At 40.8% G+C, this 27,278-nt stretch overlaps 2 protein-coding genes across 6 annotated transcripts in view; one reads left to right on the forward strand and one right to left on the reverse strand.

Moving 5' to 3' along the window:
* Positions 1-12,705, forward strand: part of LOC117352073 (para-nitrobenzyl esterase-like) — a 38,682-nt gene extending 25,977 nt beyond the window's left edge. Inside the window, exon 10 of the mRNA XM_033928137.1 lies at positions 12,490-12,705. The gene's annotated coding sequence lies outside the window, so the exon portion shown is untranslated. The remainder of the gene's footprint in view (positions 1-12,489) is intronic.
* ARFGAP2 (ADP ribosylation factor GTPase activating protein 2) overlaps positions 1-27,278 on the reverse strand; it is a 38,415-nt gene that overhangs the window by 3,667 nt on the left and 7,470 nt on the right. For 4 of the 5 annotated variants that reach the window (XM_033928143.1, XM_033928138.1, XM_033928142.1 and 1 more), the window contains exons 2-14: positions 23,964-24,082; positions 22,383-22,455; positions 22,027-22,158; positions 21,049-21,129; positions 19,734-19,833; positions 19,176-19,232; positions 15,240-15,284; positions 11,307-11,359; positions 10,811-10,947; positions 3,687-3,818; positions 3,212-3,337; positions 2,933-3,073; positions 696-822 (exon numbers count right to left, since the gene is read on the reverse strand). In XM_033928143.1, coding sequence (XP_033784034.1) covers positions 696-822; positions 2,933-3,073; positions 3,212-3,337; positions 3,687-3,818; positions 10,811-10,947; positions 11,307-11,359; positions 15,240-15,284; positions 19,176-19,232; positions 19,734-19,833; positions 21,049-21,129; positions 22,027-22,158; positions 22,383-22,409 — 1,158 coding nt within the window. In that variant the 5' untranslated portion in view covers positions 22,410-22,455; positions 23,964-24,082. The remainder of the gene's footprint in view (positions 1-695; positions 823-2,932; positions 3,074-3,211; positions 3,338-3,686; positions 3,819-10,810; positions 10,948-11,306; positions 11,360-15,239; positions 15,285-19,175; positions 19,233-19,733; positions 19,834-21,048; positions 21,130-22,026; positions 22,159-22,382; positions 22,456-23,963; positions 24,083-27,278) is intronic. The other variant, XM_033928141.1, reaches the window with a different exon arrangement.

Consider the following 27,278-nt stretch of genomic DNA (forward strand, 5'->3'; position numbering starts at 1 on the left):
TGGCTGGATCAAGACATCATGATGCAAACAGATTCTCCAGCATGAATACATTGATTGTTTTGGGGGTTATTTCATTGTAGTTTAACACAGAACCTGATGGCAGATAAAGACCATATAGCCTATCCAACTCAACCACTCCAACTATTGAACTCTACAATTCCTTCTTCTCCCTTCAAAGATCCTCTGTTTGTCTCATGCCTTCCCGAGTATATAGTCCTCGTGTCCTGAGTTTAAATGATTCATTTTTATTCTATGAGCCCTCATTTCAGAGCTTTCTTTCCATTTAGTTGGTAAGTCTAATGTAAATCCGGAAAAAAACACCAAGTGGTGTGCACTGTTTATCTTTCTTCCTGTGGGAAGGGGTAGCAGGGATTTTTTTTATTTTTTTAGGCCATTATATCCCCTTCCAACCTCTCTAGCCAAGTTATATCTGCAGGTGTTTGAATCCATTTAGGTATTGTTTTTGCATGATAACTGAATTCTTTCATCGCATGGGCTGTGGACACTGTCTCCACTGCATTCACAACCCAAGGAGTACAAAGACCTGAAGCTGGGAATTGATCCCAGATTCCCCATATTGTTGTTTACATCACAGCTGCTAAGCCATTAGTCCAGCAGGACTCTGCGTTTGAAGCTGACATTTATTTCAGTAAGGTGGAAGGGGGGGGGGGCTTACACATGCACTCTTTGCTCACCTCTGCATCTGCTTCCCGCCCAAAGAACATGTCTGATGAAATAGCTTTTGCACTTGCAAACTTCTGACGAGCTTCGTTTGATTCCTCATTGGATGAGCTGTTCTCTGGCTTCCTTCTATTTGTGGGCCTAGTAGAGATGGTGTTAATGGGACAAAAAGAGAGATCCAAGGAACACACAATTTACACATAATGAATTATAAACACCAGCACCAAAATCCAGGCCGACTTTCCTGAACACTATAAAACCTTATTAAATCACTTCTCACCCTCTATTTAGACTGCTGCAAATTAAATCTGCAAAAGGTCTCCCACTGAACCAGCTATCCGCACTATTAAAATTCAGCTTCATGACATATCCCTAGTTATGATCATGTAAACCCTCTTAAACATTACCTCCTCATGTGCTCCTACAGGCTTGGAAAATAGCCTCTAAAGGCCCAGGAAGTGCTGCTGTGGACAAGCTTTGGTGAAGCTGCTTCTGCCACAGCAGGCCTAGGCTGGAAGAGTAGATGGCCCTACTGTAGCCAGACCTGAGAAGAGCTGCAGTGGACCCAAGACAGAAAACTATCCCTGTCCCCTTTTTATACTTTTGTGCAAGTTTAGGATTAGATTGGATACTATTTACATGCATTTAAGAACATGGGTAAGATCATTATTCGCCAAAGTACTTAACCCTTCAGTGTATACAGGGTGCCCACAAAAACACTCCTTGATTTTATATGGTTACAAACTCAAAACTTATTGGAATATGTTTATAAATAAGATGACAGCAAATACAAGTCCCAATACAAGTTAGCAAGATCTTACACAATTGTTTGCACTTTCACCCTTACAAGCTGCAATTGGTGCAGAAGTTACAACCTTCAGACAAGGCAACAGGACAAATGACCGGGTGTTCTTCAAGTGGCCCCTGAGATCACCGGACATTACTGTTTGTGACTTTTTCCTTTGGGGGTATGTGAAAGACATCCACTACCCGCAACTATTAATGATCTGCAGGAACGCATCACTGAAGCTATAAATGCAATCCCGCTGGATATGCTTCGGAGAGTCTGGTCTGAGCTCGATTATCACATCAGTTTGCCGAGTAACAGATGGGATGCACATCGAGTGTATGTAATCATACCATATGAAACTTTATGAATTGATGAAACTGTAGCCTCAAAGGTGAAAGAATATTCCAATAAATTTTGGTTTTGTAAACCATTTAAAATCAAAGAGTGTTTGGGGGAGCACTCTGTATAACAACAGCTTAATTTATAAGATTTTCACTTCATGTTTTATTTATAGATCATCTATACTAGTAACAGAGTCTAAGTGCAAAAAACCTACATCATAATCTTTTTACACACCATCAAACCTCCATCAACATACCTTCAATCACACACAGGGCATGTTATGATTATGATAGATGTAGGTTTTTTGCGCTTAGACTCTTAGTATAGATGGCATTTTAAACATATTAAACTAATGCATTGTTTTTAGGGAACAAGCCTTGAAACAGCCTTCCGGTGAAACATGATGTCATGTGGGAACTTCCCTTTTGAAGCTATTAAGTTTCGTTAAATTTGTCAATAGTCTCGTTAGTCTTAGTTTTGTTATTTACTGTATTATTCCCCTTATTTTGTAATTTTATTATTATGTACATCGCTTAGAATTTAGATTAAGCGATTAATCAAATTATTATTAAACTTGAAGATGAGTTATTTATTTAAAGAACATACTATGTAAGAATAGTATTTATATGATCTTAGCCATGTTCTTAGATGCATGTAAATAGTATTTAATCTATCTGATATTACTGGTATTTTTGTTTCAGGATTTACAAGAAAGTTACAAAAAAGGTTATCAACCTGTTAAGTTAAAATGATTTTATTGTGGTTTACCTTTAAGTTTGTGGGGTTTTATATTCCGTCCTCCCCAAAGAGCTCAGAAGGGGTTAGTTTTCCATTCAAAGTGCTCTTTGAACACTGCATGGAGTTACAGCTTATCAGCAATGGGGTTACGACTTTGCAAAATTATATAAGGATACTCTTCAAACATTGCGTTGGTAGAAGCCCTTCCTTGTCCACATGTTGCATTTAAGAAAAGATTAAACATCTGTTTGGGGCAATTCAGGCACAGTAAAGAAGATGAATTCAATTTCCCGAGGTCCTTTCTAGCCCTATCATTCTCTGCCACGCACACTTGGCAATGCATTCCTCTTCTATGTCCCCTACATGCAACACAACCATTACCTGTCTCTAACTGGCTGAACACTAGAGATGGTAATTTCTGTCTCTTCTTCCTCTCCCTTATCTACATTCTCCCAAGAGTTGCTGCTGGTATCCCATCGAGATCCATAGCCCTCTCCCAGCGTGAAAGGATTATCCTTGTACCTGTAGAAAAAGTAATTATATCAGATAAAATAGGCTTAAGGATCAACGACGATTTAGGCGGTTTTTCTGCAAAAATTATGAAGGAGTACAATATATTAGGACATAACACTACAATAAAATATTGTGAGACTGTATTACTTCGGTGGTCCAGATGTGAAGCTAGAATCTTCAAAGAGGTCAAGATGATTGCGGGAGGACTTTACAGCAACTGGAGTTTCTTGTTCGATAATATGCATTTCTGAGAGCACAGAGTGGGAGACTGAACTACAAGAGACAGAAAGGCACATGTTAGACCAAATCATAACGGCTTTGCATACTTTAAAGCATCAACGCTTTTCACTTAGCAATCTAATCTAATCTCAGACATTCCTATGCTGTCCACTTCCAAAATAGGTTCAAGGCGGATTACTCTAAAGAGGCCAGAAAAAAAAAAACCTACTGGGGAGTTACAAATTCAATGAATCCATTGATTAATAAGTTGACAATTTAAGAATGCTTTTTCAATATGCAATCAGTTGTGTCTCGTTAAATAGGATGGGCTGTTCTTTCACCCATGTTCAGTGGCTTTGCCCTAATGCTCTCTTTTTAGAGGTCCCAGCCCTTAGCGTCATACCTCCGGGCTGCTAAACCCATTCCCAGTCTCTCCGCTTGCTGCAGCTTCTGCCCCTCGAGATTTTGCAGCCTCTTCTCATCCTTTTTACGATCAATCTGCAACTCTTGGTATGCCAGTCTCATAGCAGACACCCTAAAAAGAGAAGCAAAATCAGGACTTCTCCCCTCCTCCTTACCCCATGCTCTTATCCATTACTGTCCTCCCTCCCTTCATTTCTCTCTATACTCTTCAGCCACACTCCTCCCTTCCTCATCCATCACAGATCCCATCTCTCATTAACATACGCTAATAATAATTTTATTTTTTTATATACCGCCCAACCAATAGTTCTGGGCGGTTCACATTAAGAGAACTGTTACAAAGTCAGAGAATATATTTCGATAAAAATACAAAATCAGAGAATATAACTATAAATTAGTGTACAAATCCTTCAAACAGGTAAGTTTTCATCGACTTTCTAAATGCATAATAGAACTGTGTTTGAGCACTCAAAAAACTCTTGTCCCTCTCCATCCTTGTCACCCTATATGTAATTCTAATGATATCCTCCTGAGCCTTTGGTCCCCCAGTTTAACTGAAACTGAGATCAGACACTAAGATGCAGTGGCGTACCTAGGGTATGTGACACCCGGGGCCCATCATTTTTTGACACCCCCCCCCCCCCCATGTAAAAATTTTTTATTTTTTTTTTGCAATAACCATGAAATGGAATAAATGGTCAGAATAGAAACAGGCAGTGAAAATTTTCTTTTATTGAACCTCATATATGTAACCATTATTCCAAACATAACATAACATAAATTATGTCTAAATTGTCATGACATTAGAAGTACATAAGGAGTAGTTGCAGGTGATGCTTGGGACAGTTCTGATTGTGTTAGTTCGGTTTTATGTGTTTTTTGAATAGAAGGGTTTTTATTTCTTTTTGAAGGTTTTGCAGTCTGTGGTTGATATCAATTGGTTGTAGAGTTGGGGGTCGAGTGTTGCAGCTCGAATGGCTAGGAAGTTGTCGAACAGTTTTTTTCTTTTGATGTTTTTGGTTGGAGGGTGTGTGAATGGTGCACAAGTTCTCCTATGTCTGTTTGAAGTGGATTGAATTATTTAGCTGAAGAAATTAGTTACCCCCCATTCCACACACATTAATTCTCTTCCATTTTTGTTCCCATTATAAAAAAACATTGATAAGTTCCCAGGAAAAAAATACATTAAAATAAGAAGTGAAAACAAAGGCCCCTACAGATGAGAACATAACATAAGAATAGCCTAACTGGGTCACACCAATGGTCCATCATGCCCAGTAGCCCATTCTCATGGTAGCCAATAGTGCTGCCCGATTCAGAGAAAAATATTTCATTCGATTCGATTCACCCTGTTAAATCGATTTTTCGATTCGATTCACTGTTAATGACACCGCTTTTTAAGTTTAAACAAAGTACAACAATAAATTTCACAAAGTACTTAAAAAAAAAAAAATCACATTTTTCCATTAAAGCAGTTCTGGAGACATTTGCTTGAACAGTCTTTTTTCCCAGTCCATAAGCAAGCAATATGAAAAAGATTTCCTTAATTATCTACTCAAACATTTTTGCTATTTACTTTCATTGTACCTAGACTATTATTCAGTAGAAAAAATTAAGTTTGTTCAATCAAGCAGAACATTCACTCATAGAAGTCCAATGTCCACACAGGATTTGATTGAACAAACCAAATTTTTTCTACTGAATAATAGTTTAGGTATACTGAATAGCAAAAATGTTAAAGCCACACAGAAAAGCAGTAAAAGTCAATAGGTTCTCCAAGTGGGAACAACCTGATGTCTCAGCACTTGAGGAAAAGACCACGTAATAATGTTTATAAGATAAATCATGAAAAACAAGAGGAGAGACAAGATGGCGACGAGAGCGGACGCCTGAGTAGGAGGCTCCCTCTCTTGCAGTCGGCAGGCGTTTTGCTGAAGTGACCTAGCAACCCTCTTACCTCGATATGGGGAAGAGGAAAGGAGCCCTTCGCAGCAATCCTCCGGCTGCGATAGCGGCACCGCGTCTGGTGCAAACTACAATCGAGGGAGCGTTAGCCCGCTCGAGTGAATCTTCGGGGGCTACTTCAGGGGTAAGCCCGAATACGTCGGGCGAACTCAGCCAGCACATTCGGGCGTTGTTGAGCCCGGAGCAGAGGCAGCCACCACCACAACCCGGAAGCAGTGCAGAGTCGGGAGTTCCTGAGGAAATCATGACCCCGGAAGGTACATCGATCCCCAGAGAAGGAGGACAGCCAGCTCCAATTCTATCGGGAGCTGAAGAAGCTAGAGAACAGCAGCAGCTTTCCCACTCTGCAGAGGAGTTGAGAGGAGCTTCGGGAGGAAGTAACATCAACTTTGGGGTGTTGGAGAAGCCTAAGGTAATAAATATGGAGGCTTTATGGCAGGCCATATCAGTTATGGACGCTAACCTCAAACTTTCTTTTTCCACTTTAAAAATTGATTATGGGACCATTCACTCTAAAGTGGAGCAACAGGGCTTGGTCCTTAAAGATTTAAGTGAGAAATTAGAAAAACAGGAGTCAAGAATATCCGAAATGAAAACTTTGGATTTGGAATTGGTAAAAGAAAGATCATTTACTGCCAGGAAAATGGAAAGTTTTGAGAACCAACTAAGGAAAAATAATCTGAGACTCCTAAATTTTCCTAAATGTCCCTTAATTTCACCAATGGAGATGGCAAGAAAATACTTTAAGGAAATTTTGCTAATTCCCACAGAAAGTTTGCCACCAATTGTTAGAGCTAATTATCTTCAACTAAAGAAACCTGTAGAAGTTTCCACTCCTAATGAGATTCAAGGGACAGATAATGACAACATGAATTTAACGACGTTTCTGGAGAACTCTTTAGAGGTTATAACGGAAAGGAAAACCCTGTTAATAACTCTTGCTTTAGAAAGTGATAGAGAATATATACTACGCTTGTTTTTTCGTCATATTAATGATCAATTTTTAGGCTCTAATGTTCGAATATTTCCTGACATGTCATTGAGATCTCAGAGGCGTAGGAAGGAATTCTTGGCATTAAGGCCAAGAGTCCTAGCCTTGGGAGCAAATTTTATGTTGAAATTTCCTGTAAAATGTTTTGTTTCATATCAGAATAAGAATTACTTATTTTTTGAGCCTAAACAATTGATAGGATTTATAGAATCTAAAGAGCATGTAGGGCCTGTAACTGAAAATGAGTAACCTGCTATGAATGGCTGTAGCACCGCAGGAAAATGCCGCTTTCTATGTTGGATAAGATTCGTCTTATTTCTTATTTTTATTTTTTCTTAAGTCTCTCTCCAAAAGTTGTGGACTAAATAATTTGAACTATTATTGAGTAACCAAAACACTGTGTTAAGTGAAATTGGGGTTATAGTTTTGGTTTTTTTTTTTTTCTCTTATAATATTTTGTGTAATCTGTGTACAAGTATGTTTATTGCTTGTTTGTATTAATTAAATTGAATAAATAAATAATAATAAAAAAAAAAAAAGATAAATCATATAAATGATTATACTGAAGCAGGGTGTCCTCAACGTGAGAGGTAAGCGAGAGGAGAGAATTCTCCAGCGCTTTACACAATAAGGCACAGGTTAATCACCCTCTGCCTGCAGTGCACACCATCATAGGACACCTCAGGTGTGCTCAAATTAATCAATGTGATAAATTAAACAGTAATAAACAATTGGTCAATCACAAGAGTGCAAGATCAAACAGGTTGTTCCCACTCAGAGAACCTATTGACTTTACTGCTTTTCTGTGTGAGTAGATAATTAAGCAAATTTCTGATAGCCTACAGAACTGATTCTCACCTTCCATCCCCAGCCCCCAAGACTTACCAGACCCCCCCCCTGCCGATGTATTTACTTACTGCCTGAACTGGATATTAAATCGTGGGGAAGAGAGGAGAAATGCGGGGAAAAAGCCAGCCAAAACTAGTATTTGTTGCTGCTGAGTGCACCAATCCAGGGCAAGCAGACGCTTCCCCTATGTCTTAATAACAGACAATGGACTTTTCCTCCAGGAATTTGTCCAAACCTTTCTTAAAACCAGCTACGCTATCTACTTTTAACATAACTTCTGGCCACTTCATTTTTAAGCTTAGATCTTTCCTTCCAAACAGAGACCTTGCTAGATGTCAAATACAGCACAAGGTAACTTCACACGGACTTAGGAAATGTGAATCTCCTCATACACCCACCATATAGTGCAAAAATGTGCAAAGGTCTGTTTTTTTCTTTCGATCACTACATAGCCTAATGCCACACAAGCAGTGCTGTTATAAACATATTCTGTAGGTCAATGCTAAGGATAACAAAGTTTCCTTCCTTGGACCAGAAGGAGATACTGATAAACCACTGGAAGAGATTCTAAAACAACTACCCAGAAATAACACCCAAAGACCCACTCAGTGTGTGAACCAGTTGAGTGGAGTGGACTAACTGGGGGTGGAAATGGGCCCAGAGTTTGCTCAGCAGAATTTCCCAGACTACCTCTTCCTCTCAACACACTGACATGCTACCACCACCACCAACACTAGGAACACCTCACCGAGTATGCCAGCAATGCTTATAAACTTTATAAAACACATTATTATATTTTCTTATAAAGCATATATTTTAACTGAACTCAGCCTTGCCATTCACAAAAATAGAAAAGTTCCCATTTCAAGTTGTCTCATGTACACTTTTCAAATCTAACATATTGTAATCACAAAACAGAAAATAAAATTATTTTTTCTACCTTTTGTTCTCTGGTCAATATTCAAATCTTGTTGGTCCCAGGCTCTTGTTGTCTTGCTTGCCAGGGTCTCCTTTCTCCGTGCTAACCATCCGTCTGCCATCTCTGTCCTCCCCTTCCGTTTCCCTTCCCTCTCCCGGAGATCTGGCATCTTTCCTTTTTTTGTCTCGATCCACAGATTCACCTTTTCTCAACTCCCCACCACCCCAGGATCCACCATCTCTCCCTTTCTGTTCCCAACTATCCTCCTATCCAGTATCTCTATCCCCCCTCCACACCATCCCCTGTTTCCAAGTTCTCTCCCTTTCTGTTCCTTCCCTCCCTAAATCCCATTATGCACCATCTCTCTCCCATTCCTCTGTTTTTAGACCCATTATTTCTAACCCCCAAAGTCTGGCATATGCACGTATCTTTGAACCCCCCCCTTCCCTCTCTCCCTCTGTGTACTTTTACACCAGGACCCCCCCTCCCCCGAAGGTCTGTCCCCCCTCCGAAGGGCTACACCCCACCCCTGAAGGCCTGCACCCCCCCGAAGGACTTTACCTCCCACCCAAAGATCTGTCCCCCTCTGAAGGCCTAAACCCCACCCCTGAAGGCCTTCACCCTCCCCGAAGGATTGTACCCCCCACCCGAAGGTCTTTCCCCCCCTGAAGGCCTGCACCCACCCCGATAGCCTGCACCCACCCCGAAGGCCTGCACCCCCCCGAAGGCCTGCATTCCCCTGGAGGCCTGCACCCCCCCTGAAGGCCTGCACCCCCCCCGAAGGTCTATACCTCCTGAAGGCCTGCACCCCCCTGAAGGCCTGTACCTCCTGAAGGCCTGCACCCCCCTGAAGGCCTGCACCCCCCCCCCCCCCCGAAGGTCTGTACCTCCTGAAGGCCTGCACCCCTCTGAAGGCGTGCACCCCCCCTGAAGGCCTGCACCCCCCCGAAGGTCTGTACCTCCTGAAGGCCTGCACCCCACTGAAGGCCTGCACCCCCCCACCCGAAGATCTGTCCCCCCCCTGAAAGCCTAAACCCCCCCCCGAAGGTCTTTACCTCCCACCCAAAGGTCTGTCCCCCCCTTAAGGCCTACACCTCCCTCTTAAGGCCTACACCCCACCCCTTAAGGCCTACACCCCCCATCTAGTACTGTCTAATGCAATTAGGTACGGGTCAGGAGGCCAGAGGGGAAGCAGGACATTGCAGCAATTCCCAACTGACCCTCCCCCCCTCGCCCTCTAAAGCAGGAGCCGGCTAGCAAGAGGAAATTGCCGATCCTGCTTTAGGGGGGGAGGGTCAGTTGATGATTCGGGAGGCCGATTTTGGGCTTTTTAAAAAATTGATTCGGGCAGAAATAAAATAACAATAAAACCACCACCAAGCAGCCCAGCGATACTCACCCTCAGTTCCTGCCTTAATTGCAGTGTCCCACGCGGCTCGGGCTCCCTTTCTTGCTTCCACCCAGCCGGAAACCGGAAGTTGCTGACCAAGCTCCGACGGCGATGGGGGGTGTGGCCGTGGGTGAATGGAATTTGAGAGAGGGCTCAGGCAGGATCACTTCGGGGACTCGCGGAAGCCTTGGAGTCGGGCCATAGCAGGGAAGTTCCCGGGCCATGACTCCAAGGCTCGAGCACCCCTAATGAGCTGGTACCCGGGGCGGCCCGCCCCCCCCTAGGTACGCCACTGCTAGGATGCCAGTTTCAATATGGGCAGAAGAAAATGTTGAAGACTTTCTTGAAAACTCATTTCTTTATTAAGGCCTTTGCTGATTAAGTTGACGGGGGAAGGAAGAATTCATTAGCAGTGTCTGCATGATTATATTATGGCAATTATTTCATGTTGTTTCTGTAAGTAATATTTATATAGCGTTTATCTTTGCTACGACTGTTAGGTCTTGTCTTTTAATAAGAGTTCCTTTTTTTGAATATTGGTTTTATGAACTTTGCTGTGATCTCGTAAAGCCAGATGGTATATCAAATTTTAATGAACAATAAATGATATTTACAATTATCTAAGGACATAGGTCCCTCTTTTTCTTATGCTTAACCCAGTCCCTGCAGCAGAAGTGCTTGTATGAGGTCCAGGCATCAGAGCTCCTTCCAGAACCCAGAATTCAGACATCCTAAACCTGGTAACCAGGTGTCTCTTGTGAGATGACGGACTCTTCTCCACGGGGTTGTGGATGCTATCTTTGCAAAATCCCTAGCCTCTGACTGCCATGGGAGAGCGGAATTGAACATCGTCCTTCTGCCTCTGTTTATACTGTGTTGTGGTCCTGTCTTGTTCAGTTTCATCCAGCTCACCCCAAAAATAAAATAACTGTTGCACAGAAGATTCCTGCCTGCATGGTCTCAGGAGGACAAGAATCCATTAAAACTCACAGCGACTCATCCGATTCCTTCTTGGCCTCAGCGGCCTGCTGCTCTCTCAGTTTTTCAGCAGCTTGTGCCCGATGCTCAATCTCATTAAACCTCTCGCTGCTCACCTTCTGAGCTCCAAGCCCTCTCCTTGAGCCCAACTGGAAGAAAAGAAAAACACAAAAACAAAACAGCAGTCAAAACTATCAGTGGCTTATTCACAGACCTTAATGACTTATGACAAACTAGCCTTGGCTGCTTTGGAGAACTTTGACCTGCGTACACTTCATTGCAGTTCGTGAAAGCCACCAATCATCTCCTTTCCAGGGTCTCCTACCTTTTATATAAGTCAGAATATGAACTCCAACAATGTTCAGTCCTCCCTATTAGTTGAGAATCTCCTTTAAGTAAGGTGATCTTTTTTGCCTGTGTTTTACTTAGAGAAGGAATCATCTCTGACAAATTTGGAATCCCTCCTTCACTCCCTTCCCCCCCAAAAAACAGTTCATCCAGAACATACCCCTTTCTTGGCAGCAGTCTGCTTTTTCTTTCCAATAATGGAGGGCTTCAAGTCTGTAATTGGAGCAAGAGGCATTAAGATAGCAAGATGAAATCAGGAAAATCCAATGCCAAATAGTCAAGGTGTCAGCAAGCAGTTATTTCCAGGACATTTACAGGCAACTGGGGCCGCATGACTAATCCTTTCAGGGTAACACTTAGAAGACAGGGACTCTGATGGTATCTTCCCTCCCCCAAGATAATGCCTTATAGATATGGTCTCTGGTGGTACTCAGGGTAGTGGCTTTTCTTAATATCTGCTCTTACAATAATGCCAAACAGCTAGGTAGGGTCTTTAATGCTAAAACACTCCCCTGCCCTGTGGCAATGCCAGACAGCCTGATTCTCTATCATTTTCCACATCTGGGCTACCCACACCAAGGCAGTGCTAGGTGGACTAGATCCCAAAAACTTTCTACATCAGGGCAAGCTGGACCTCCAGTGTTACCCCTTCAAGACAGCGCCAGGGGCCTTAGAACCAGCATTAGTCACCACAGAATGAATCATGCAACTACCATTTTCACCAGAACTAAAAGAGACACGCTACTGCCATGTTCAGATACAGAACTTGGTAGATTAATAGTGAAAAGCGCTTATTCACTCACTACAAAAGTCAGGACAATGGCTTATATTAAATAGCACGGCCAGTGAGCCTCACTCGTAGACAGAACAGACTAGACATAAAGGAAAGAGCTAAAAGTAAAACGATGAAGTGAGAAGAAGCCCCACGAGGAGTAACCTGTGTTTTTGCTGATAAAGCGATAACTAAAAATGAGATATATTGATCAGGATTATACATTTAAAAAATATCAATTTTAAACTATATGAAAACATTTCAAATATCTTGTGTGCTCACAACCCAGTGCCCTTCACTTAAAAGACGACCATCCCAGCCCATCATTGCACAATGTCTAGAACTGTCCACATTTGTTCGCTTCTATTCAACAATATACAGGGTGGGCGAAAAGTAGGTATATAATATTTATTCATTAAATAACATTCATGCTAAGTTTTTGCATCAGTTACATCATTTCGCTTTTACTTGATTTTCGCTCATAGGGTATTTATTATACCTATTCAATACCTGTACAATACAAAGAAATAATGAAGGAGGAGAAATTGCCTGCTAATTTTCTTTCTTTTAGTCTCTCTAGACTGGCACAGACGAATGGAGATTGACTCATGCCCTTGGAGGAAAGGAAACACCACCCCGGGAATGCCCCACTTCAGCTAAAGGGAAAGCCAGGCACTTTCAAACCACACTGGCTCCCAATTCAAGCAATAATACTATTTAAATTCTACTGTCTATTATTTAAATCCATAAATGGTGACAGCCCAGCCTACTTGAACAACCGCCTAATCCAAACTACCACAACCAGACACAGGAGAACCCAGACACCATTCACATACCTTCCAATCAGAGACATCAAATGGAAAAAACTGTACGATGGCCTTCTAGCCACACAGGCAGCAAAACTAGACCACCAATTCTCCAATCTACTAATTGCGACCCCCAGACTACAAAACTTTCAGAAAAGAAATAAAAACCCTGCTACTCATGAAGACTAACTAACATCATATGAAACATTTCAATCCTCTGAAGCAACCCGCTCTACTCTGTAACACGTCTGGACAGGTCCAGAAATCCTCTTCTGTAATCCGCCTTGAACCGCAAGGTAATGGCGGAATAAAAATGTAATGTAATTAGCGAAAAAAGAATCCCCAGAAATTCTGGCAGCCGCGACCTGAGGGAAATCCCTGCCAAGAGCAGCAACCCCCATCAAAGCCGTCAGTGCACAAATACTTGCAGACGCCAGAGGCCTTGATACCCTGCCAGGAGAAGGACAAACACTGTGGAAGGCACTGCAAACTCATTGCAGGAGCCGTACAGGTAGAATGCTACACTGCTGAAGTGGACCGTTATATTTTTTTTTAGACACCCTACAGATACACAGCCAAAATGAGACAAGGCACCGGGCAGGTCAAGAGCAGGTTGAGGCACCTCTAAGAATTGGGGATGTGAGGGACTCAGCAGCCTGAGTGTAACACCTGTGAGGCTACAAGAGACCCCTGTGGGTCCCCGCCCCTGTCCACCCACAAAAGAATTAGTACTGAGTCAAACTCCGTAAATGATCTGGAAATTGGAACTACAAGTGCAGATGACACTAAACTGTTCAAATTTGTTAAAATGCATGCAGACCGTGAAAAACTGCAGGAAAACTTTAGGAAATTGGAAGACTGGGCATCCAAATGGCAGATGACATTTAATGTAGACAAATGCAAAGTGATGCACATTGGGAAGAATAATTCAAATCATAGTTACCGGAAGCTAGGCCCATCTTGGGGGCCAGCACTCAATAAAAAGATCTAGGTGTCATCGCGGACAATATACCGAAACCTTCTGCCCAATGTGCGGTGGTGGCCAAGAAAGCAAACAAAATGCTAGGAATTGTTAGAAAGGAGATGCTAAACAAGACTAAGAATGTTATAATGCCTCCTGTATCACTGAATGGTGCGACCTCACCTTGAGTAATGCATTCAGTTCTGGTCTACTTATCTCAAAAACGGCACTAGGAAAGGTTCAAAGAGCAACCAAGATGATAAACGGGATGGAACTCCTCTCATATGATGAAAGACTAAAGAGGCTAGGGCTCTTCAGCTTGGAGAAGAAATGGATGAGTGGAGATATGATTGAAGTCTACGAAATCCTAAGTGGGGTAGAATGATTTTTGACTGCATCAAGATTTACAAAGACTAGGGGACACTCAACGAAGTTACAGAGTAATAAAACCAATAGGAGGAAAGATTTTTTTCACTCAGAAAAGAGTTAAGCTCTGGAATGCATTGCTAGAGGATGTGATAAGAGCGGTTAATGTAGCTCGTATTAAAAAAGGTTTGGACAAGTTCCTGGAGGAAAAGTCCATACTCTGCTGTTGAGACAGACATGGGGGGAAGCCACTACTTGTCCTAGATTGGGGGCATGAAATGCTGCTATTATTTGGGTTTTTGCCAGGCACTTGTGACTTGGATTGGCCTCCTTGAAGACGGAATATTGGGCTAGATGGACCATTGGTCTGACCCAGTAAGGCTGTTCTTTTTTCTTATTTGTCTGTGCCAGTCTGGAGGGACACTATACCTACTTTTGGCCCACTCTGTATAATGATAGAAAAAAAGATCAAACTTATCTTTCTTCTCATTGATGTTCTTATCTTACAATGAAATAAACAGATGAATCATCCTTCGTGAATAATGTGTTCAATCCATTAATGTTCAAAATTCAATCAACAAAAAGATAGATAAGTTTGCTCTTTTTTCCATCATTGAATATTGTTGAACAGAAGAGAACAAATATGGACAGTTATGGACATTGTGCGATGAAGGGATGGATAGTTGCCTTTTAAGTTAAGGGCACCAGGTTCTGAGCACACAACATATTTAAAATAAACGTAATTTTTAGCAGCAGAGAATATAATGGAAAGTGATTACTAATGCAAAACAATAAATAATCACAGCTGTTCCGTGGTCACTGAATTATGTAGCAGCACAGTTCAAACAGCTGATGTTACTATTTGAACTGTGCTGGTACATAAGTTTGAGGCTTTTTTCTCCCCTCGTTATATGCGGTTTGGAATGAGACTCCTTTCAATGACCACGAAACAGCTTTATTTATTCTTTTGCATTGGCATTTTGCTGTTTCCCTTTTTACGTTGTGTAAAGTGATAACTAAACCATATGGTAGCATACATGCTCTAGCACCCCACTTTCCAACAGCCGAGACTCATGCTCGCTAACATCCAGGCTGGACGTGTGACTCGCAGCAGGGTGGCTGAAAGGAGAGACAGGCACAGAAGAACAGGTTTTAGCCACCTAAAGCCGAGAGCTGCTCACAAGTCACCTGTACTGGGTGCCGACTCCTGTGATGACAGACGCATGGATTCCTCTGAGAAAGAGACAGACACTGCTTTATTCCTATCTTATGTTAAAGACAAGAAACAGTAGTGCAGTTGCTGTAGAACTGATGATGTCAAGCCAATTCAAAACAAGAAATATATTAAGGTTACTTCAGGTTGCTTAGTACCTCGTGCTAGGAGTAACACTGGTGTGGAGTCATTTGGCAATAGTGATCATATTGCAATCAAATATGGTATCACTAGAGAGAGTAAGAAATACCACTACAGCAGTTACAAGGGTTAAAAGCCTGTGTGAGGCATGGAGAGTATGCAAAAGTGACATTTTGGAAGCTCAGTAAACATATACTCCACAGGCTAAAAGATCAAGCATCTGTTAGCATGACTTAATAGTCAAGTGAAAGTTTATAAAAGCCAGAAGGCATCCTGAACAAAACTCAACTCAGATCTAATAAGGAAGATTAGAATGAGCAAAAAAAAAAAAAAAAGCATTGACAATCTAGAAGTAAAACATTAATAAAGAAGGCCAAGAAAAGAAAATTAGAGAAATTTGTCAAAGAAGAAAAAATAACTAAGCATTTCCAAGTACATCATAGAAAGAAGCCTGTGAGGGAATGAGGGAATAAGGTGGGCCGCTAAATGACCAGGGGAGGGGAAGGTGTTTCAACCTGCCACCACCAGTGGCTGTTAGACATGCTAATATTGATATTTGCTCTAATTACCCCAAAGGAAGAATTTTGATTCTACCGAAAGAATGATTTTAAAGATGTTTTGAAGCCCTTTTTGACCCCGAGACCAGATTCCTGTAACCTTAGGGCATGACCAAATACAAATGCACCCCCACCTGCATGCCTGCCAACAGCCACTCAAAGTGTAAGTGAACAGTTGTCATGCACCATCTTAACATTTTAAGCTATTCTCTTTTATCTCGACCAAGATCAAAGATTTGTTTGCAGTCTTTATGATCCTTTCCATTCCTTGTCTGTTAAGATGTTCCCCATGCCTTCATATAGTTCATCTTAACAAAGACTTTGCTACCTTCCCATACAGTGCTGAAATTAGCTCCTTCGCCCCCTTCATTCCCACCCACAATTTCAAGATGGAACAACTCATTCTTAATAATAACATTCTTCAATCAGATTTGGCTAAATTTCCATTCACATGGTCAAATGAAGCTGTGAAATACTTGGGGATTCTAATACACAAGGATCCGGTCCTTGCTCAAGATCTTAATATATCTAAAATCAAAAATTTAGTTCTTAACACTACATCTAGATGGTCTCCACTTTATTTGTCTTGGTGGGGTAGGATAGCATCCATTAAAATGACTCTAGCACCTCAAATTAATTACATTCTCTCTATGCTTCCTCTTCTATGTCGAAAATCATTCTTCTATTGGCTAAATAGGAAGCTATCTGAATTCATATGGAACAAGAAAAAACCTCGAATTGCTCTAGCCAAGCTGAAGGCCTCTAAAATTAACGGTGGTCTTAACATCCCGGATTTCTACCACTATTATATAGCTTCATTAACTAAATATGGAGCTTACTGGGTTAATGATTCCTTTTATCAAGACCCTCCTACTTGGTTTGAAATGGAATGTTTTCTATGCAAACCTTTACACATCTCCTGCTTACTAACAATATCAATACCCAGACATTTGAGAAAGTATTCTCTGTTGAGTTCAACGCAGCATGCTCTCCATTATTTAGATAATATAGCTGAGATCTCAATTAGTGTTAGCACACTCATGTCTCTTTGGAATAATCCCAAAATCCAAAACCAAGGCAAATTCCTTTCATGGAAACGGTGGCAGCGGGCAGGTATATGGTTTGCTCATCAACTGTCTACTCTCACTACGTCAATTCCTTTTGATATACTTTGTTCCACATATATGTTGCCTTCTTCTGCTTATTCACAGTGGATCTCACTCATTGAAGTGCTGTCTTCTGTGCACATACGATATGACTTCATGTCTTCCAAAAATACTATCTGCCATTGGTCTTTATGGTCTCTAGCAAAAGGAAAAGCTATATCTTTTTTTTATAATATTCTGAGAGATCATTTCTTCACTTTTTCATACCATTCTATGAAACACTGGGATAATATACTCATCACTCCGCTTTCTGACATTGACTGGGAACTCTTTTGGTCTTCAACAAACCGCCCACTTTTATCTGCTAGAGTTTCACAATCCATGTTCTTTATTATGTGGAACGCAATATGGACCCCATTTCGCATGTGGAAAGCCAAATTAAAACAAGACTCTGTTTGCTGGAATTGTTTGAAAGAGGAGGGAACTCTTGATCACATGTTTTTTCATTGTACTTTGGTCCGCTCTTTTTGGACCCAAATTTGGAACACCATATAATCTATCACTAACTGCTCAGAAGAGATTTCTATGGACATTATAATCCTTCGATCTCAACATCCCTGCTTTGCGCAATCAAATTGTCCTTCTAAACTCATTGATACCATGTTGGTAATTGCACATTCTGAAAAATTGGAAATCATCTTCGTTATTAGATTATACGTTTTGGTGGAACTCTTTATGTATGTATCATAGATTTGAATCATATGCATATGAGAATAAAATTACACACCGAATCTCTAAGAATTTGAAAAGCAAAAAAATCACCCTGGTCATTCTTAGATTCATATGTACGCTCTGACTTGTAGACACTCCTGTCTTCCTTTCCTTTTCTTCACTTTTCCTCTTTCTTTCCTTTTTCCTTAACTTTTATTCTGTTCTATCTCATCTTTTTCTCATACAGTCTTCACAAATAACTCCATTACTCTGAGCTTTTCTTAATACTGTGATCCTTTATAGTTTATTCTATATTTATAGACCCTATATATACAAAATGTTATATTATTTTTTATGTATTTGAATTGCTCTCTGTATTTTTCAAAATACTCAATAAAAATTTATTGAACTAGAAAAAAAAAAAAAAAAAGGAACAACTCATTCCACATTGCTTCTCGGTTAGGTGGATGCTATTTTTAAAAATGTTACTGGACATATGAACACACACCGCTTAATGTGGGAAAAGCCAGCAGGAATTTACTAAAGGGGACTTGTGCTTTTCTGATCTACCAGATTACTTTAAAAAGAGGTATACATAAGCATAAGGATAAAAAATGAATGAATTTACATCTTCAGAATGTGTTTAGATAAAATCCTCCATGACAGGCTCCTCAGAAAATTAAGGTCATGGATAGGTGGCATCATCTTATTGTGGATTAACAACTGGTTTTAAGAAACATTAGTATTGGGATCTCTACTGGGACTAGAATTGTTTATAATGATCTGAGAAAGGAAACGGTGAGATTTGCAGAAAGCAAAATTATTCAAAGTAATGAAAACATATATAGTCTGAAAGATTGCAGAAGACGTGTAAAATCCACCGAGAAAGAGAATCCTACATAACGCTGGGCTCCAGAATAGATATAACTACTCAGGAAAAGGGGTCACAGTGGGGAAAATAAATCCTGAGGTGAAGATTTCAGCTAAAAAAAAAAATAGAATGTTAGGAGGTTTTTCAGTTATTTTCTGCACCTTTCTATATAATCCTAATGCCATTCTTTATCCACACACAAATGGAGTATCAAGATGCTGCGGCTTTTGTATGGGCGACATGTTCAGAAGCAGTGAATTTTTTTTTTTTTTTTAAGGAGAAACCGATTCGAAAGATTGTCGGATTATCACTTTCACCACAGAGCAGGAAGGACATTTAACATTAACTATCCAAGACCATCCTGCAGTTATACATTAGACAAGCTTGCATGTTTTGTCAACCTTTGTACCCCTTTTGCTTACAAGCTCTCACTGCTAGGTACCAATATGAAGCTTTAGAATCATTGATCTATCAGCTGCATTCACTGTCAACACATCGCAGAAAAGGTAACGTCAACTTACTTACCTAGGACAGATTTAGGAGATGTACTGAGACTATCTATGGTGGGACCTAGTTCTGGTTCTGCAAGCACAAAACCGTCAGTTAAACAATTTCGGGAAAAAACAGAAACAGCCTCAGACTTGTCTCATTAACACCTTTCCTTCATGCATCTCTAAAGCTCTCCCCTTCCCTTATTAACATCTTCTGCAGGGTATGAGCAAGAATTCCCCCCCCCACACACACACATTAACAGCTTCTCTATTATGTGTTAAGAATTCTTCTCCTAGGACAAGCAGGATGAGTCAGCCACATATGGGTGTTGTCCCAACAGCTCCCAATTTACGGCTGACTATCCTGCTGTCCACGGAGAACCTACGTTACAGGTAAGTAACTACACTTTTCTTCCGCCAATAATGTGTCTCATCCTTTACCTCAGTTCTTCCCCCCACTATTTTAACATCTTCTCTACTGCAACTAAAAGGTTGCCCTACTTCTCCATCCCATTAACACCTTCCCTCTGTATACACTTTGCTTTGGGTCCACACCAGTCTTGTCTCATAATGTCATTTTTAAAACGCTCACCTGAAGGTTCTTTGTTATCTGAGGACTTCACTGGACCCTGCACAGGATAGCGCTCCGAAGCATCTCCAGTACCACAGGTCAAGTCCCAGATGCTTGAGGGCTTAAAAGTAAAAAATAAGTTATCTATCGTACAACAGTTTGTATAGTATCTTATCAAACTGACCATCACTGTCACTTTTGCTGCTTCAGAAAGAGTGCTATTATAGTAAGAAGTTTCTCCCTTCCATTCGCTTTTCCTTTAAAAAGAGCCAGCTTCAGCCAGCCTAATAAATGCTTCCCCCCCCCCCCCAATGTATGTCTTGTGAGGAACATGAATTGATAAAGATAATACAGCATCTCTCACAGCACTTCACGGCTACAAATAGCAAATACATTATATCAAAGATAGAGACGCAAAAATAAAACAAAAAAAGAGCTCAGATTTAGGAGGGTGGGGGGGGAGGAATGAGAACAGTCAGGCAACACTCTGAAAGGGAAAGGAGACCATAATCCTCAGATTTATAGCTAATTAATATCAAACGAAAAGACACCAGTAAAGCTTTCTAACCTTATGTTTTGAGCCAAAGATTAAAAGATGTTTCTCTGGAAATGAAATGGCAGACCTTACAAAGAAATCTTGCATAACAAAATCTTTGCCCCCCCCCAAAAAAAAAAAAAATAAAATAAAATCTGAGATCACCATACAGGTCCAAATATGAAAAAGATGCCCCTTGCCCTACAATTCTGCCAGCATAAGAGGAAGAATTTCTACCCAAACTGCTATTCTGAAGCATACTACCAGCACTCAATTAGGGTTCCTTCCCCCCCCCCCCTCCATTTAGGGCTCCTTTTATTAAACTGCAGTAGAGCTTTTTACCACAGGCCAGTGAGGTAAATACTCCGACACTCATTCAATTCCTATGAGCATCGGAGCATTTACCTCGCTGGCCCGTTTAGTACAAACCAGCGTTAATTAGGCTTTTTCAAATAAAACAATCATTCTCTGCAAGGCATGATCCTAGTCTGCTTTGTAAATGGATTTCACTTTCCAAAAGTACAAAGATCTTTGGGATCAGTACTTACATCATAATTCTTATAGCTCACAACCACATTTATTTGTGCTCTGTGTGGATAACAAAAAGGCTTGTTCAATACCATGGAAATGTAGTGATAAGAACAAAATAAAATGACATAAGGCTCCCGGCCTAGATAACAATTCGAAAACAACAGATCGCAATGAACATCCCCAGTGTTTATCCATTTGAATGCTTTCTATTGCTAACACACTCACCTGCCCCACTCTACATATAAGCATGCCAGCTCATACAGCTGTTACCTGAGTGATCTCCCTGAAGAAATCCGAGTCTTTCTTCTCTGGCATGTGCATAGTGGAGCCGTTCATTCCATCAATCCATAGCTGTAAGTGATAAAAGGACGGAAGGGAACTTAAATGGAAGAACCTGCCTCTCACCGATAACACAGTGAAGAGACTCAGAAAAAGATGTCCTTCTGCAGGACATACAGGTGTCACATTATGAGCTGAATGGGCTCTTCCGAATCCTTACCTAGAGCTAATTAGGCCAAGAGACACATGCACTCAATATCCAGCTAGCCTCATTCTTTCTTCTCTGCCTACCTTCTAGAACTCCGGATTTAAATATGTGCCCGTCCTTCCTCCTACTCGAAATTAAAATGCTCTCACTGGAGTTTGTTGCCTCTGTTGACGGGTGTGGGAGGGAGGGTATGGGATGGTGGTGGTGGAGGACCCAAATGTAATGTTCATAGCAGCTGAGTATGGGGGGGGCAAGGGGACAGGAGGGGGGTTCAATATTTGTTGATTTGTTGCAATATCTGTGGGGATGGCACTCTTTGGTACTGTATTTGTTATGTTTTGTTTGCTGTGCCCCAATAAAAACCCAATTTGAACCTAAAATACTCTCATCCTCCCTCCACAGGGTGTTCTATTCCTCACCACTCCTCAATTTTTCTCCGTCCCCGCAGGAACTCAATTTCTCCCATCCAGTCCCCATAAGTTTTGTCGCTGTCTCTGTCCTGCTCTATTCCTGTAAGCTCTGCCTTTAACCACACAAGCCTCGAATACTTATGATTTTAGAGGCTTGTGCAGATGAGGACAGAACTTGCAGGAACAGGACAGGGACCAGAGAAGAACTCACAGGGACGAGAAAATGAGTTCCCACGGAGATGGGGAAAAATTTGTCCTCGTGTTATTCTCTAATACAGATCTTCTTGCTGTCTCCTAGAGGAAGCTTGCCCACTGTCTCTTTACCCACTTCACCCCCGAAGCACGTCTTGCCTCAGTGCCATGCTTGGCAGTGGCTATGCTGGCCTGCTTCCGAATTTTCTCTCGGTACAGCTGTGCTGCCTGGCTTGTGTATTTGGCATTGGCATCGTTAGTTGTGCAACCGTGCTGGCAGAAGAAGGCAGTCTGAGAAACAAAACAGCACAATTAGTCTTAAGATATCCGAGGTGGGAAGGTGTCCTGGTTACTAGCTACTCTGCAGACGACATGGAGAAAAGCCCATGTGCTTATGCTTGCACATTTTTCACCCAGTCACAGGATATCTCCAGCACTGCGAGGGGAAGCTGCTGATTTTAGTCATGTGCTGTGAACAGCAAAGGCCGACAGCTTAGCTGCAAGTTCACACTTACCGCAATGGCATTACCTCCCACCTGCATACACCTCAACTGAAACCAACTCCAGTTACAATCCAGCTCTGTGGACCTGCATATGGGGGGGGGGGGGGGGGGAGGAGGGAAGGTAAAGAAACAAGAGCCAATCACTGCATTGCACTGCAGACAGACGAGAATATTTCCAGACTTGCAGCAGGCGGAATTCTGCCTGACAATATTTACTACTGATCCCACCAGCTCAGGTCCTGCTAATCCCATACCACAGTATAGGTGGCATAAGTGATAACTTGCTTGTTTGTTTCTTAATAACGTGATTCTGCCAAGTGTGGTATAAGGAACACCACTGTACTGGTACAGCTGGCATACGATGGGGGGTGGGGGTAGCAAGAGCTGGGAAGAAGAATATGAGGGAGGATGAATTTGAACTCATAGAAAAAAAAAATTTCAACAAGGGTTTGTAAATATAAATCTTGTTGATATCGACTTATGGTATGATAAAAACAAAACCTGTGGATACAGATGTTCTGAAGATAATTTATTAAACACTGACATATAAAACCATGAAAATTCAATTTAAAAAGTACAATGCTAAAAAATACTGTGATAAAAATCCAACCGGACTCTACATGGTCCGTGTTTTGGCGAACACGCCTTCCTCAGGGGTCCAATGGTTTGCAAACTCACATATAAATAATTGGACTGAAAACAGTCTATTGTCTTTAAACCTGTGAGCAAGGAACACCGCAGACAAGCTGAAGTCCGGTTGGATTTTTATCACAGTATTTTTTATTATTGTACTTTTTAAATTGGATTTTCATGGTTTTACATGTCAGTGTTTAATAAAATATCTCCAGAACATCTGTATCCACAGTTTTCGTGTTCATCGGTGGATTGTTTTCACTGTGGATCATTGGGTCTCCCCATTTTTCTTTGTTATGATAATAAAAGCACAAATTGCAAAGTTGTTTATTATAATACCCTGTATTGGTTGGATGTCAATAAAAAATTAGATTTTAAAAACTTGCTTTACCATTTAAGCAGCTATTTCAACAGCAAGATGAGCCTCAAAGTCAAACCCTCACATAAAGGTCCTCTTTTACAAAGCCACGGTAGAGGTTTCTACCGCGGCACAGAACGCTAAATGCTCCAACGCTCATAGGAATTCTATGAGTGTCAGAATGGCATCGGAACATTTCGCGCTCTGGGCCATGGTAGAAACCTCTACCATGGCTTAGTAAAAAAAAAAAAAAAAGTGGAGGGTAAGTTAGCTTTCTTTAAATTTGTAAAATTTTGTAGCACATGAAAGAGGGTGAGAGCCTTGAAAAGTCACAGGCTGAGTAATTCTAACGGGACATACTACTGCCTCTAGCTGACAGAATATTTTATTACAAGTATGCCATTAAAAAAAAAAGCATTTTAAGTTTTTGATTTGGGGGATATTTTTTTGTCTTGCAACTCATTTTAAAATAAATTAAGAACTCTACCAGTTCTAGTTATTTCCTTAAAACCTATCAGTCTAGATCATTTCTTTGCACAAAATCCTTTACAACATGGCTCAGATCTGTCATAAGCAGATAATCCCATGCCAACATTACCAACCTGATGAAGCTGAGATGAACACCCAAAGACCGATGGATCCCACAGCAATCGATACATAAAAAGACACCATAAGAAACACTGGCCCAGCTAGGATTCTTTGCACCACAATCAAAACAGGTCTGGTGAAAATAGATGGAGGAACAGAGAGAAAAAGGCCAGTGATAAGACTGTAAAAAGCAGTGGTGCATTAGCAACAATGCCAAGACAAAGCATAAGAATTCACAATAATGAGATAAGGCTGGTCCTCTGCTCCTTTCTTTATGCTGATTTACCTCCATCTTATGATCATCTTTAAAATCACTGACAAGCATCTAACCGTTAATATATAAATATTATCACTGAGAAAATTTAGAAAATACACAATCAATGAAGATGTTGGCTTGAACTATGAGTATGCTGAATAACAACTGAGGAGCCATCTGAGTGAGGATCCATACAAAACTTTTAAAAATATCTATTGATGACCAGTGTTTTTGTATTGTGTCATTGCATCTTTAAAAGCTGTCACCATGAAATCCAAAGGGATTTGCACCAGAATGCCTTCCTCATCATTTATGGGAACAATACCGGATTATTGAACTGGGGACTGAATGATAACATCGAATGGAGTGCCCTGCTGTAACTGTTTGTACGTTGTTCACAAAGATTTTCATGATGACGCAACCTTCAGCTGTTTTAAATTGAATCGCATCTCTTCCATTTTGTCTCGCTGGCGGCATCCTTCGGAAAATTCTGAAGAACGCTGGATATGAACTTTTCAGGCAGCCAGCACAGGTAAGTTCTACGTACCTCGCTGGTTTTGAGCCTTAATCTTGAAGCGTTGATAGCACTGCATTCTCACGTTTACTTAGTGAAATTTAATTGATTTGTCTATCACTTTATCACTATTATTTGTGCATGTATATAGGCCTATGATGGTGCACAGCGGGGCTTGAAAAAAAGCCCAGCTACAACTTGTTAAGCCTGGAGCACTGTAGCTACATATTTACATAGTGCATTATTATTTCCCTCACTTGTTGGGTACTGTAGACAGTTTGCAGTGCTGCCCACTTTTCTCGATTTGTATTTGGGGATTTTTTGATTACTCATCAGATTCAGCAGTATGTTTATGCACAATCATTGAGTTCAAGCCAGGGCTTGTGTCTAATTATACCATTCATACATAAAATTAAGCTTCATTCAGCCCTAGAATGGAATTTAGTAAGTAAAGCTCTACAATTGTGGACTATGCTATCAGATCTAAAATCTGAACTTGAAATCTTACATTTCACAAGCTAAAAACTTGGTCTCTCAAGCACATTTCTTTTGACTGACAATCAATGATTGAGCAATTTCAGGGTGAGTGGGAGCATGTGTTATTTTGAAAAATGATTTTGGATAACCATGAGGGAGAAGTTTTGATGTTCTATTATATTTTAGGTACTTTTTTTTTTTTATTGTTAGATCAGTAAATGTGGAATGGGCTTAGATGGTGGGCTTCGAATTTATTTGATTATTGTATTCAAGGTTTGAGTGTAAATTATTTTGTTTTATCTGATGACTATGTTCAACATTCTCCTTGGAGCAGGGGTGTCAAAGTCCCTCCTCGAGGGCCGGGTTTTCAGGATTTCCCCAATGAATATGCACGAGGTCTATTTGCATGCACTGCTTTCATTGTATGCTAATAGATCTCATGCATATTCATTGGGGAAAGCCTGAAAACCCGACTGGATTGCGGCCCTCGAGGAGGGACTTTGACACCCCTGCCTCGGAGTGTAAAAGCCGAACAAACATGCAGGTTTAAATTAAAGTGCAGAGAAGCTGCAAAAAAAATTTCTGTTTTTATTGCAGCATTCCCAGTTAAAGAACACATTACAGCTGTAATAAATTTGCTGTACTGTACAGTCTGGGAGTACTGGATACAATAAATAATTTGCTCCCCCTACCTCTGATAATTAATGTGAAGTTCTGCTATCTCACCTTTGCATCTGATAAATAAGCCAGCCTCAGGTGAAAGTAGGCTGTGGATTGCATTGACAGTGTGCACAAATTCCTTCTTGCCTTGAAACTGCACAATATATCAAATACCATCCCTTTTATACATAAATGTTATCGTGCATTAGCATTCAAAGTCTCATATGATCCTTTTTCAAGTATCTCTGCTAGTCTATAAGCTTGCACAAATCACTTTGCCCTGGAAACCAGTTTACCTTGTAAACCTACAAGAGAAAGAACTACCTAATGAACCAGAATCACAACTTGCCTTGAGCACAGGTTTGAAAAGGCAAAAAATGACGGGAAATCAAAATCCTCCACGTGAAGGTAGAGAGAAGAGAAAGGAAAGAACTATAGCAACAAAATGGGTTCTATGGTAAAGAACTAATGTTTTGCTTAACTTAATTGACAAAATAACTGCTAATTGGTATTCTTTAACCTTAGATACAGATTTATAGTATGTAACTCAAGGGGTATGTGTACATGAGAGGTGCATAGATAGGTTGGTGAACGCCTAGAACATAACAAGCTAAAGTTATAGAATATCAAGTTACATATGCAACTGTGACAGTAGCCTAGTGGTTAGAGCATCTGTTTCAGCACCCTGAGGTTGAGTTCGATTCCCACTGCAGCTCCTTGCGACAGAAAAAGCAATATATGAAATCCCATCCTTTTTACCCTTTACAAACATTTATACCAGCCAATGTGGCCCAGGGAAGCCAAAAAGTTGGACACCCCTGGCTTAAACTGTATGCAGAAGCTGATGGGAAACCAATACAGTGACTTAAAAAGAGGGATTGCATAGTCATAGGGGTGATTACTACCTTCAGAATCACCTGACTTTACCCCCACTGCATACAGGGACTTTTTAGGGCATGGAATTTGTAAATCAGAACTGACCCACAAGACCATGTCCATACATGCAGTGGATCAACCCTGCTTCATCTCCCCCTCCCTAAATATACAGTTAGTAAAAATGTAAGAAGAGAGTGAAAAAGACAGATCTAAATTTCAACGAATAAAACGATATGTACAATTGAGAGGAGGCTAAAAATCCTCTTAGCGCTTAGCAATCATTTTTTTTTTTTTTTGCTCCCATATCAAGACTGTTAACGAGGTTTACTCTCAAATCGATGGAGACGTCTCCCAAAAGGCTAAGATGCCACGAGATCAAACAAAATCAGCACCTTTGCAGCAGTTTTCGTGCCATGCTCTAAGCATCCTTCTTTTTTTTTTTTTTTTTAGCCCCTCTTCAACTTAAAACAGCAAACAACCAAATCGAAAAGGAGTCAGCTTCGATGTTTTGATGTACAGTGCTGCGTATAGAAACAAGTATAGAAA

Source organism: Geotrypetes seraphini, chromosome 19 (genome assembly GCF_902459505.1).
Source record: "Geotrypetes seraphini chromosome 19, aGeoSer1.1, whole genome shotgun sequence".
Taxonomy (NCBI): domain Eukaryota; kingdom Metazoa; phylum Chordata; class Amphibia; order Gymnophiona; family Dermophiidae; genus Geotrypetes; species Geotrypetes seraphini.